Source organism: Aricia agestis, chromosome 1 (genome assembly GCF_905147365.1).
Source record: "Aricia agestis chromosome 1, ilAriAges1.1, whole genome shotgun sequence".
NCBI classification, from domain to species: Eukaryota; Metazoa; Arthropoda; class Insecta; order Lepidoptera; family Lycaenidae; genus Aricia; species Aricia agestis.
The window spans coordinates 18,864,218-18,877,999 of NC_056406.1; the positions used below are offsets into that span (position 1 = coordinate 18,864,218).

Below are 13,782 nucleotides of genomic sequence, written 5' to 3' on the forward strand. Positions count from 1 at the left end.
ATCACGCTAAGACTAATACGACCGAAGAAACTCAGGAAAATGTGGGAAAAACGGGGGAAATATTTTTTATGGGAAAATGTACGGTTTCTGTAAAATTCCTAATTTACGCGGGCGAAGCCGCGCGGGACATCTAGTTAATAATATACATTTTGTTGCACTCGTTATTTAAATACAAAAATATTATTCTTAATAATCTTGTAATTCCACGGTAAAGAAGCACTATTTTTGAGGGCCTTGGGCCTTGGCGATAGGAAATAACTAATATTTTACAAATTGAAGTTTAGATATAAGTAAGTCTCAACATTATTTTAAGTACATTAAATCAGTCTCACTTTAAACAAATTACAATCGTTTAAAGATAGCTTAAAGCCACAAAGTATACTTTAGCATGAAAATAATAAAGTTGTAACTTGTAACATGGTTGTAACTAGGGAATGTTATTATTCGACAAATTTACTATTCGAATAATTCGAATATTTTCCAAAAGTTTTCGAATAATTCGAATATTATTCGAATAATTCAAAATTTCTGAAAAATGCTGAAAACTCTGAACAAAAGTAACAAAAAACTTCGTACAACCATGTACCACCTATTTTGTTAATACTACGAAGTAAGCAATTCTAATTTTTACTTTTATCAACATAAATCTTTGTAAATGACAATAGTTAATTTTTATCGTTAAACACTTTAAAAATGTATATTTTAAGGTTACAGCTGGGCAATAAAAGAAACGCTGTAAAGTGTAAACCGTTTTCGATCGTAGCACCTTTTACTTTTCTCGTGTGATTATGCTAGAAAGAAGTCAATAGATACAGATCGTGAGCGACCATTACTGACGATACTGAAATCCATGACTGAAAGGAGTTTATAATATCTTTATTTTCATGTCTTTAGGCAAAATCGTTATTTTGCCTAAAAACATGCAAATGAATTTATTATACGTTTCTAAAAAATGACCAACGGCGACGATGAATGGTCGTATACTCATTAGCTAGACTAAAAACGGATTTATATATTACATATAATATTATCATTAAAGATGTAGAATATTCATAAATAATATTATTTTTCTGAAATAAACTTAGTTATGTTCTTATTCCATGTTAATTTTATGTTTTTAACAAAAATAAAAAATATTTTTACTATTCGAATTAGTCGAAAAATAATTTGGCGAATATTCGAATAATAAAATCGTCGAATATTCGAATAAAACGAGTATTCGAATATTCGAATAACATACCCTAGTTGTAACAAATAAAATATAAGTACTTAACGAAAATGTATTTTTAACAATTATACTTAAATATTTTTGGTATTTTACTATTGAAAGCGACTTAAACTAATCGTTATTGTTGTAGGCTGGGTGTGCGTGGAGCACCCACCGCAGCAGCAGCAGCACCAGACAGGCCAGCCCAAAGAATGACACCATCACACGTAGATTTTTCTCAGATCTCTGATCGCGTTCGCTCGATCGCAGTCGGCCAATCAAACCGTTCTGAAATAAGCATAAGAATATTTTAAAAGATTTGATAAGTTTGAACTAATTTGATGTTATTGTTTATATTTATCTACAGAAGTCAGAATGTAGGAATGCGGGCGGCGAAAGCTTCGGACCGTGTAGATGTTTAAAGATTTTAGACGGGTGTCCTAATCGGACTTAGTTATTTAATTTTGTGGACTATAATACCTATCGTCAATGGTGACGAATTTATTAAAATTAAATTATTAAATTAAATTGTGACGAAATTAATAAATTATAAAATTAAATTTTCATGATTATTGAAGTGAAAACTTCTTTAGCGGCGTTGAGCACTTTTGTGGGATGGGTAAAAACTGTGAAACTCGCGTCAGATTCTCGTGCTGATCGAAAAACCGTAAGGTGGTTGGAGAGTAGTGTTGTAACATCGAAATCGATTAATCGAACAATCGATTGTTTTTTTTTCTATTTTCGATATTTTTTAATCGATTGTAAGGGTTTCGATTAATTATAAAAATCGATTTTTTAAAAATCGATTTTCATAAAACTAAAGCGCTGTTAATAGGCAGTAAACGGATGCTAGCTCTATTTGACAAAGGTACCCTTCCTTCCATTATGTTAAACGGCACTGCAAAACCTTTCTCCGATACTGCTAAAAATCTGGGAGTTATTTTTGACGAACACCTGTCGTGGAATGCCAATGTTAGCAATGTTAGTCGCAAAGTATACAACACCTTGCATTCCCTCAAACAGCTCCAAAAGTTTCTACCTACTCCTACCAAAATTTTACTAGCGCACTGCGCAGACCCTAATTCAACCTATCATCGGCTATGCGGACGTTTGCTATTTGGATGCAAGCGAGGAGATCTTAAACAAATTAGAACGGTTGCAAAATCTGCCCATACGTTTTATTTTTGACCTAAAAAAATACGATCAAGTGTCCGAATACAGAAAGCAACTACGGTGGCTCCCTATTCGAAAAGTTGAAAGCTGAGAAAGTTCTCAGAATATCTTACGATATATTATTATGGTCTAGAATATATTATTATCATTTTTATTTAACTACTGAATAAAATAATTACGTTATAAATATAGTCAATAGAGCAGAAAACTTTTAAAGCATAAAATAAGTATTAATTTAAAGTTATTTTGTAAGTGTCGTCATAGGAAAGAAAGACAATGGAGTCGCCAAAGGCTATATTATATTGTTACGTGCTAGGGTTCGAAGGATTTGGAGAGAAAGACCTGCTGACTCTCTTGAAGACTTTATTCACAAACACTAGGTCACACAAAGCACTACTAGATCCATTTCTGTGCACTAGGTCCAAAATATTAAGCACTATGACTGTCCTAGGTCGTAGCCAAGTCGTAGGCTTCACTGGTTCACTCACTATTGATCACTTGTTCTCACTCCGAAGTCGTCTTGAAGATTACTCAGAGAAAAATGAATTGCCGGCCCGTCTGCTTGCGACTATTTATATGGGTCGAGACGAATCTCAGAATGTTCCGGAACATTAAAATTTTTGGAACTGGGTATTCAAGAATGTAATACAAAATTTTATTTCCTAAATTGCTATTCTTTGATCTTTCTAGAGACATAGAACATTCCACGTAAATGTTCTTAATTTGAGATATCAGGATTTGAAGCAAGAAAAATGCTGTTAAAGTGCTGAGAACGGGAGTTCTAAAGCTGATAACACACAAAGGATGGTACACCTGAGTCGAGCTGAGATTTATTGCGCGTATTGATTGCAAACACTTTTCATAGGCTTCAAGAAAGTAGCTATTTTCACTTTATAAAATGTTATCGATACAATCGAAGATTTATAGGTGTTTCTTATTACATTTATTTATGGAAATAAATGTTTGGAAAAAGAATAACTAAACAGACAATAGAGCACTTTTCACTGTGAATTTTAGAGAGTTGAAACTTAAAAAAAATTGTGAAATTGTCGATTATAAAATTAAGTGGGTAGTTAATAATTATTTATTAGTAAATTGACCTATCACTATCCTCGTGTAATAATATAGTAGATAAACAGAAAGTATATCTTATACTAGCTGTCCCGGTGAACTTCGTGTCACTTTAAAACCTCCCCAGGACTTCTACGAATATTTTAAGACCAAAATCAGCCCAATCCGTTCAGCCGTTTTACGGGATAGCCAGTCATATTATAATATTATGTACATAGTGACAAAGCGCATTTTGTACCTCCTTTACTTTTTAATAAATAAATAAATAGTAATAAGCAAATATTTAATCATCTACCTGCTTTACATAATTAATATTATAATTTAATTTTATAATATTTGTGATTTCGGAATTCGGATAATGATGGAGGATCGACTCACGGCGCGGCGCCCCTCTTGCTTTTCCACGGCGCACCAGGGCGCCGCGGCGTGGGGGTGTGCCGGTTCCTCCCCGTTTGGTGCCCCTGGTAACACTCGCTTGCGCCACCGTGGCCGCTCCAGGGTGACGCAAGCGGGTGGCCGAACGCCGGTTCTTTCGTTCTTTTCAGTTAATAACTTCCTTACTTTTTTATTACTCTTCTTTTGGTTTTGTTTTGTTTGGTTAGTCTATCTTTCATCACTCTTTGTTTTTATCTTCCGCTATCTTTAATTTTTGGTTAACTCTTCGTTTTTTGTGAGTTTGTTTTGTGTAAATCAGTGTGTGTATGTGTGATGTATGGACCTGTGGGTCCCCAACCCTAAGTTGGTAACGTCCGGCGATGGGGTGCATTGCGAGAGGGTGTCTACGCAATTAGGACGTGGGTCAGGATTCAGCCCTTAAATGATCAACTATGGACAGCAGCAATAAGGATAATATTCCCCGGGTGGGTCCTCTTAGGAGAGAATCCCACACTCTCGCTTCGGCGGGGGGTCGCCCCACGTATACGGGGGGGGCACCTATTGCTCAGGAGGAGATTGAGGAAGTTTTGAGGGAGGAAGTTTTAATAAGTGGTGATGGACGAGACGATATGGATATGATGACTGTGACTGAAGACGAGGAGAAGGGATCGCGGGCGTCAACACCCGCGTCTAACAGGTCAAGTCGGTTCTTCTATAATGAACCGGGCAGAGGAGAATCACCTCAAAGAGAAGAGGACGGAAATAGCATGACCGAAGTAACTCCGATGCCAAAGACTCAAAGAAGGAAGTTTCTGCGTAAAAGGCCAGGAACACTATCGGATGAGGACTCCGTTAACGAAAGCGGCCTAACCACCTCGAAACGCGGCAGAGGTAGACCGCCAAATACTGGAGCATCCGCTGGCCAGTATAAGGCTAAGAAGGTCGGGTTGGCTGATGAGCGAGAGCTCCAGGCACCAACCGCGACCAAGAGCGGGAACCTGGACTCGACAGGGAAGTTTCTGATCCCGTGTAACTTGCGGCTATCAGAATACTCCACAACCTCGGACTGGAGTCTGAACGACAAAGATGACAATATGACCATGAGCGCACTAGATGCAACTATAACATCCAATTTAGACGCCATTGTTGAAGTGGCTAAAAAGTCCAAAAGTGCCTCAATTGTGACTATCTTAAAGGAGTCCACGACTGCTATACAGCAGGCGTGTGCGGTTCTGCTGAATCGCTCTAAGACGGATGAGATGAGGGCTCTAGAGGCGGATAACGCACGCTTGTCCAAGGAAATCTCAGAGCTGAGAAATGACCTCATGGCAATAAAACGCGAACTCTCATATGCGCGATTGCAAACAGCTCAGCCGCAGACAACTATTGCAACTTCGGAGTTGAATGTGGTAGATTTTATGCAGCAAGCCGTGCAAGAGGCAGTTAAATTATCAAGTGCCAGATTAGACGCGAGGCTAGAGGGTCTCGAGGCCCGGCTTTTGCCAGCGCCTAGTATACGTCCGCCCCTCGCGGCAGATAAAAAGAAAGATCGCACTGCTCCTGCCACAATACCCGCAGAGCCTTCACACAGCAGGAATAAAAGAGGACCTGAGCTGGAAACTCGGTGCCCGGTGGTCACCACTTTAATGCCGCCGACCAACCCGGGTCTAACACAAAATAAAAGACGGAAGAAGACGCGCCAGTCGGCTGCTGCTGCGGAAGCGGCAAACACAAGGCGTAGTGTAGCTGAAGTAACGACGGCACCAAGGCAGTCTACGGAAGAGTGGTCTAGAGTAGTTAAGAGGAAAGAAAAGATGCAGAGTAAGGAAGAGGCAAGGAAAGTCAAGGCGCCAAAGAAAAGAAAGAAGAGAAAGCTTCGCTCTCCCAAGACTTCGGCTGTAGTCCTCACTCTACAACCTGAGGCGGAGAAGCGAGGCATCACATACCTAAGTGTGTTAGAGGAGGCTAAGAAGCGTGTCGACCTGGTCGCTTTGGATATTCCAGGAGTACGATATAGGGAGGCAGTCACCGGGGCCCGTATCTATGAGGTTTCCGGGAATGCCAACAAAGACAAAGCTGATGCCCTAGCTGGCAAGTTACGAGAAGTCCTTGGTGAGGAGAATGTGCGCATCTCTCGCCCTCAAAAGTGCGTCGAGCTGCGTATAACCGGTCTGGACGACTCCGCAACTCCAACTGAAATCGCAGAGGCTGTCGCCAGATCAGGTGCATGCTTGGTCAGCAATATAAAAATAGGGAAGATTCGCCGCGATCGGAACGGCCGTGGCTCCGTCTGGTTGAAGTGTCCGGTGGATGCAGCCAAGAAGATCACGGCTCCGAACACTAGAGTGTGCGTTGGCTGGACTGTGGTGCGCGTAACCTTACTTTCCGCGCGCCCTATGCGGTGTTACCGCTGCCAAGAGACCGGCCACGCACGTTCGAGATGCGGCTGCGAGGTTGACCGTACTGGATTGTGCTACCGTTGTGCGCAGCCAGGCCACGTCTCCGCGTCTTGTCAAAATGCATTGCACTGTGCACTGTGCGAGTCGAAAGGCAAGCCAGCAGATCATCGAGTTGGCAGTTCTATCTGTGGTAAGGGTGCGCCAAAAAAGAAAGATAGTACAAAGAGGAAACCCGCCGAAACAGCAGCGGTATCATCTGTAGCAGAGAAGGAAGCTGAAATGGAAACATAATAATGGCCTATAATCGTTTCCTCCAGACCAATTTAAACCACTGCGCTAGAGCACAGGATCTTCTGGTCCATTCTATGGCGCAGTGGTCTATTGATGTGGCTGTAGTAGCTGAGCCATATCGCATACCATCCAGGAGTGATTGGTTTGGCGATGCTGATTCACTGGTGGCCGTTGTTATTGGCCCAAATGTCGTAGTCTCGCCCCGTGGTAGTACAGTCAGGGGTCGGGGATTTGTTGCAGTTAGCCTCGAAAATTTCACTGTGGTTGGCATTTATTTTTCACCAAATAGGCCGTTGTCTGATTTCGAGCAGTTTCTTTCACGTCTTACTACTCTCATAAGTGGAATTTCCCATCCGGTGGTTGTCGCTGGGGATTTTAATGCAAAATCTACGCTTTGGAGTTCTCGGCGGACTGACGCCAGAGGCCGAGTAATGGTGAACTGGTTGACGACTCTGGGTCTTGTCGTTCTGAATAGGGGCGGCGTTTCGACATGTGTTCGTCAGAGGGGAGAGTCCATAGTCGATATTACGCTAGCCAGCGCGACTATCGCGCATGAAATCAATGGCTGGCGTGTACTGGACCAGGTAGAAACACTATCCGACCACCGATATATCCGTTATGATGTCTCAGCACGTGTCCTTGACAGTCGTAGTCGAGTATCCACAAACGCATTGCCTAGATGGTCATTAAGAGGTTTGAACAAAGAGATCCTGAAGGAGGCTGCGATTGTAGCATCCTGGGCACCACTCCCTGCGGGCGGAGGGGCCGAAGAGGGCGCAGTGTGGTTAAACAATGTCATGCAGGAAATTTGCGATGCGTGTATGCCAAGGGTGCGGCCGCTTGGACCTCGGCGTGGAGCGCATTGGTGGCGTCCAGAGATAAAGCAGTTGCGAATTGAGTGCATAGCTGCTCGGCGCCGATATGTCAGGTATAGACGGAGGCGCAATCGAAGCCAAGACGAGGAAGACAGTCTGTACGATAGATACCGTGCGGCACGTCATGCTTTGAAGGACAGCATCCGAGATGCTAAGATTGAAGCGTGGGAGGAGTGGCTTGCGACTCTGGAGCGGGATCCTTGGGGTAGGCCCTATAAATGGGTAAGGCATAAGCTTCGCCCTGCCGCCCCACCTCTTACCCAGAGTCTCGATCCAGAGCTGCGCGAAAATGTCATGTCTGCACTTTTTCCGCCGAGAGCTGACTGGTCACCACCGATAATGGCCCCACCATCGGATGACTCGGATGATGAGGAGGTTCCACCTGTAACGTCCGCAGAGCTAGCAGCAGCCGTGCTTAAAATGGGAGAGAAAAACACAGCACCTGGCCTTGATGGTGTGCCAGGGCGCGTGTGGGTCTTGGCAATGAAGGAGCTTGAGCCGCAGGTGCTTGATGTTCTTACTAGATGCCTGGTCGAGGGTCAAGTTCCCTCCCGCTGGAAAACGGGCAAACTGGTACTCCTCCGAAAGAATGGTAAACCGGCAGATCAGCCGTCGGCATACAGACCCATCGTTCTTCTAGATGAGGTTTGCAAGATCCTGGAAAGAGTCATCGTTGCTCGTATTAGCCAGCATTTGGACAGAGTCGGGCCAAATCTTAGTCCTAACCAGTTTGGCTTCAGAAGAGGTCGTTCAACAATCGGCGCAGTGACGCAGTTGCGCAATATTATAAAAGAAGCCGTAAGCCGGGGTGGGGTAGTTTTGGCGGTGTCTCTAGACATAGCGAACGCCTTTAACTCCCTGCCTTGGGCCACAATTAAAGAGGGGCTAAGGTATCACAAAATTCCTAAATATCTACGCAATACCATCGGCAGTTACCTTTGTGGTCGCTCGGTGCAGTACCCGACGCGGGTGGGCTGGGAGACGAAGGAAGTCGTGTGCGGTGTCCCACAGGGGTCGGCTCTCGGGCCCGAGCTGTGGGACATCGGTTACGATTGGGTACTGCGAGATGTCTACCCACCCGACGTAGATTTAGAATGCTACGCCGATGACACTCTAGTCGTCGCGCGTGGAAAAACGTACAGAGATGCGGTGATTCTCGCAACGGCGGCAGTTGCACAAGCTGTGCACCGTATCCGCGCGCTGGGTCTCAACGTAGCCCTCGAAAAATCGGAGGCAATATTTTTCCATGGACCGAGGAAAACGCCGCCCACAGATCTGGGCATAACAGTTGGCGGAACGAGAATTGTCGTCAAGTCAACCATGACGTACCTCGGCCTGGTTCTTGACAGTCGCTTGACCTTTAAGGACCATTTCAAGCAGCTGTCTGAAAAGGTCAAAAAGACTGCTGGAGCATTGGCATGGCTCCTCCCGAACCTCGGGGGTCCGAGCCTTAGCTGCCGCCGTCTTTACCTTGGCGTCATTAAGTCGATGGTAATGTACGGTGCGCCCATATGGACAGATAACCTGCGCCCCGAAAATCGTTTGGTTCTCGGGAAGCTGCAGAGGACAATGGCGATACGAGTGGTAAGGGGTTATCGTACCGTCTCGAAAGACGCCGCATGCGCATTAGCAGGAAGTGTGCCTTGGGACTTAGAAGCCTTAGCCTTGGCTGAAGTCTACTGGCGCTGCCAATCTATACGGGATGAGGGGAATATCCCACCGTTTGATCTCATACAGCGGTGGCGAAACTCGGCAAATGATAAAGCAGTCGATCTGTGGTCGGAGCGGCTCGAACAACCGCGAGTCAGCATTGATATACTATCAGCTCTACGTCCTGTTCTAAAAGAATGGGTGCGTAGGAAGTTTGGTGCTTTGACGTTCCGCCTCACACAGGTATTGACTGGACATGGTTGTTTCGGTCGGTACCTGTGTGAGATAGTTAAACGGGAAGAGACAACAGCCTGTCACCACTGTATTGAGACATGTGACACGGCCCAACACACGATTTCGACGTGCCCTGCATGGGACAACCATCGAACGGACATGACAAATATTACCGGACAAGACACAACGCTCTCAGCATTAATACGTGCAATGCTGGAGAGCCAAGATAAATGGCGGGCGGTGGAGAACTTTGCGGAAGCAGTTATCTCCGCCAAGGAAGAGGCCGAGCGCGTGAGAGAAAGGGCGGCGCGTCTTGGTTCACTTCGCTCGAGAAGGCCTAGGCGAAGACGGGCGATCAACCATGATGACCGCTATGTTCCGCCTTAGGAGGGGAGCTCGGGGTGGCGGCGTGGGGATGCCGTTACCCATGGAACCGAGTCCCCGAGTTGGTCGCGATGCACAACGTACTCCTGTGCATCGCAACGTAAGCCATAAATGGCTCATGCAAGCCCATTGGGGCCTCTCTTGGCCTCGGCGGGGCAAAAAGCCCCAACAGAGAAGAGCCTGCGCAGCAGCAGGCGCTCGCCGGCGGAGTCGTGGTGTAGGCTCACGCGATCCCGCGGCCCGCCCAAGGCGCATAGTGGAGTACCGCCGAGTTTTTAGTGGGTAGGGGCTGCGTCCACCACCATCTTCGGACGCAGCAGAGACCCACATACTTGCGGATAGGACCCCATCCCCCGCAAGATGCTTAAAAGCATTTTCTCGGCGCAAAAAAAAAAAAAAAAAAAAAAAAAAAAAAAAAAAAAAAAAAAAAAAAAAAAAAAAAAAGGGCGCCGCGGCGTACAGTCAACCCCTGCTCTAAGGAGTTCGATTTCCTCCCACTGATTTTTGCATGTAAAAATAGAGTGTATGTTTGCTCTTATGTACTCTTATGCTCTTGGACTCTATGTCCCCTCACTCTAGGACACCACACATCCTGCAACACTGCCACGTTTCAGCGAAGCTGGTGAATTTCGTAGTGATCGGTTTGACACCTACTATTCATACAGAGTGTAACAAAATTGTGATAATAGTTTAGAGTTTAGGGTATGTATGAGTCCCGTGTATAGAGTTTTCTGTAAAACTAGCAGAGCTGAAAGAGAATTTTTTTCTGAAAACTCGTGACGCTGGGGCGCTTGCCCGTACAAATCACAAAAAGATTTTTGGTCTTTCAGCGCTGCCACTTTCACAGCGAACTCTCTACAAGGAACACACCCTAAAGTATATTATCACTTAGTTTTGTATAGCCTGTATAGCGTGACAACTGACACTGATATTCGGCTGTATTACCCATCCTCCATTAGCAGCTACCCAGGAGCCGGCCTCCTCGTGCAGCAGGTCGGCGATGGCGGCGGCCGGGGCGGTGACCACCTCCAGCGCGGGTTCCCCGTCAGCAGCCTCCGCCGCCTCGCGGGCGAGGGCCCCGCACACGCAGAATACCGCCGCGATCTAGAAAATAAATATAAGTTAAGAAAGCGACTAAAGCAAGCAGTGAAATTATTATTTTTAACAAAAAATTAAAACCGACTTCCAGGGTAAAAACAATAATAATTTATAATGAACAAAAAAGTATTAAATAATAATTCTTACTCTTTGAAGTGCCTTAGGCACAATTCTCCTAAACCTCAACTATTTCTGTACACAATCTTCATTATTTTGAAGACGGTACCAGCTAATAATACTGAGTTCTATGACAAAATATTTTTAATATTTATAAAACTGGTACCGACTTCAAAATAATGAAGATATTGTGTACATAAATAGTCGATGTTTAGGAGAATTATGCCTACTAGGCACTTCAAAGAGTAAGAATTATTATTAACTACTTTTTTGTTCATTATAAATTATTATTGTTTTTACCCTGGAAGTCGGTTTTAATTTTTTGTTAAAAATAATAATTTCACTCTATTTAGTAATTTATAAGGTTTCCTGTACAGACTAATGTGTTATGCTTAGTGACTTTGGATCCAGGATACACTTTCATGATGTGAGTACTCATTGTCTGAGATCACTACTACTTCAGAATTGCTTAAGCAACTCCAAGCATATACCACTGTATAATATGCTTGGCGTTAATTAAGCAATGATAAAATTAATGTTCATACGCCTGTCTTTAAAGGCTCTAAGGTTCTGTTCAGTGACTTTCTTTCTATCATTACACTAATGAAAACTCATCAGCTCAAAATAATATAATATTATGCTCAAATATAACTATAATCGTCCGTATAAATTTTAAGGAGATTAGCATACCTCAAAGATCTCATGATAAAATTGCTAACTTGGTAACCTAAACACCAAGGTCGAATCCTTTACATTGAAATAACATTATAATTTATTAAATCGTACGACAAATTCGGGTCTTGAACTTAAAGACGATTAAAAGTACCAATAATAAGGTTATAATTAGATAACTCACGGTCTGGTGACTAGTGGTAGTGATGATGATGATGAATATAACTTGCATAGTAGCATATGCTTTCAGTTCTTAAACCAACTCCGAAAGCCACAAACTTGTATTTATAAGGAATCCGGAGTTCTCTTAGCACCTTCGGAACCACATGGTATATTATCTAATTGCAAAATCTTGCTTTTTGGTAGTACATGCTTAGGACACTTCTCATATAATCGAAATCACTATTATATGTTTCCATATAAATTTTGAGGAGTTCCATCGATTACTCATGGATGTATGGTGGAATAGTGGTGACTGGTGATGATGATGACTCATTAAATTTGCATAGTAGTAAGTATATGCTTTCAGTTCTTAAGACAACGCCGAAACCTTCAAATATGTATCTATAAGGAGTAACGAGTTCTGTCCACCACCTTCGAACCATGGTGTATCCTGGTGCAAAATCTTATTTTTTAGTAACATATGCCTGAAATACTTCATATGACATCAAAAAAAACCATATGTTTCCATTTCAATTTTGAGGAGTTCCCTCGATTACTCATGGATCCCTTCATCAGGTCACCACTTTTGTGAAAATGGGACCAAATTCGAGTGAAACCTAATATAACAAAACAAAACTTATGAAAATCGGTTCACAAACGGTGGATTAATCGTTGTACATAAAAAAAAAAAAAACACATCCACAGCCGAACGTATAACCTCCTCGTTTTTGGAAGTCGGTTAAAGATCTCTCAAAAATAGTTCAACCTCGGTGAAAGAATGACTGATAGCTTAAAAATTCACCAAGATATATGACAATTCAAAAATCACGTAAAACAGACTTTCCTAAAACCTGCTAAAACTCTCTATATTATTATCAATACGGTACTGTATTATATTGCTCTATAGCTATGCTCTATACAAAATATCTGCAAACTATGATGTCAATGCTTCGGCATAAATGGGCCGGCTCGACCGGAGAAATACCACGTTCTCACAGAAAACCGGCGTGAAACAGTTCTTACGATGTGTTTCGCCGAGTGAGAGAGTTTACTAGAGGCCCAAACCCCTACCCTATTCCCTTCCCTACCCTCCCATATTCCCGTCCCTTCCCTACCCTCCCCTATTACCCTATTCCCTCTTAAAAGGACGTCAACGCACCTGCAGCTCTTCTGATGCTGCGAGTGTCCATGGGCGACGGAAGTTGCTTTCCATCAGGTGACTTGTTTGCTCGTTTGCCCCCTTATTTAATTAAAAAAAAACGAAATTATGGAAACACTTATTTTTTTACCGAATTATATTCATCTTTATTTTATTAAAAAATCTAATCTTTGACCTTCCATCATCCCAATTCAAGTTAGACAAGCTGTACCGTTGTGTCAGCTTCATCATTAATAATAATTTTGTGATTTGTGAGAGCAAAGAGTATAATTACATAAACTACTGTTTTGAGGGGATTAACGACAACCCTCACCCCCCACGGTCATAGGCACGGTTTCCCATTATCGTTCACCTCATTACCAACTTTCAAAACTACCCATATTATTTATGTTTTCAGGATAACAACAAATACTTTATAAGCATTTTAACCTAGCTAAGCATTTTTTACCACAATAAAAGGAGTTTTTATAAAAATTGTGAGCACAATATTGTTAAACAGTTTCGCCAATTTCTTTGTTCGAAGTGTCTAGTCGTCCGATTACCGGATGAATAAAATAAATCTTAGTCGTCCGATTATCGGACGAATAGATTATCTTGGCTGTTGCTAGTCGTCCGGTAATCGGATGATTTTTTTTTTAATTCATCCGTTAATCGGACGACTAAGATTTATTTTATTCATCCGATTACCGGACGACTAGCAACAGCCTTTTTTGTTAAACAGTGTTATACAGTTTCGCCAAATTGATTTGGCTTCTTGGAATTTATTAATGTTGATTTAGGTAGGTAAACACAAAGTGAAATTCACGAATATTATTTTAAATTATGTGTCCTATTGGTCCATTGTGCTTAAAATTAATGGAAATTACTCCCTCGTCCTTGATAATATTAAAATGGCCCGTGCGATTATCGGCGTTT

The 13,782-nt window shown here is 42.8% G+C and overlaps 1 protein-coding gene across 1 annotated transcript in view; it reads right to left on the reverse strand.

Moving 5' to 3' along the window:
- Positions 1-1,306: 1,306 nt before the first annotated feature.
- LOC121740277 (muscarinic acetylcholine receptor M1-like) overlaps positions 1,307-13,782 on the reverse strand; it is a 371,436-nt gene continuing 358,960 nt past the window's right edge. The window contains exons 10-11 of the mRNA XM_042132937.1: positions 10,605-10,763; positions 1,307-1,495 (exon numbers count right to left, since the gene is read on the reverse strand). Of these exons, the coding sequence (XP_041988871.1) occupies positions 1,340-1,495; positions 10,605-10,763 (315 nt within the window). The 3' untranslated portion in view covers positions 1,307-1,339. The remainder of the gene's footprint in view (positions 1,496-10,604; positions 10,764-13,782) is intronic.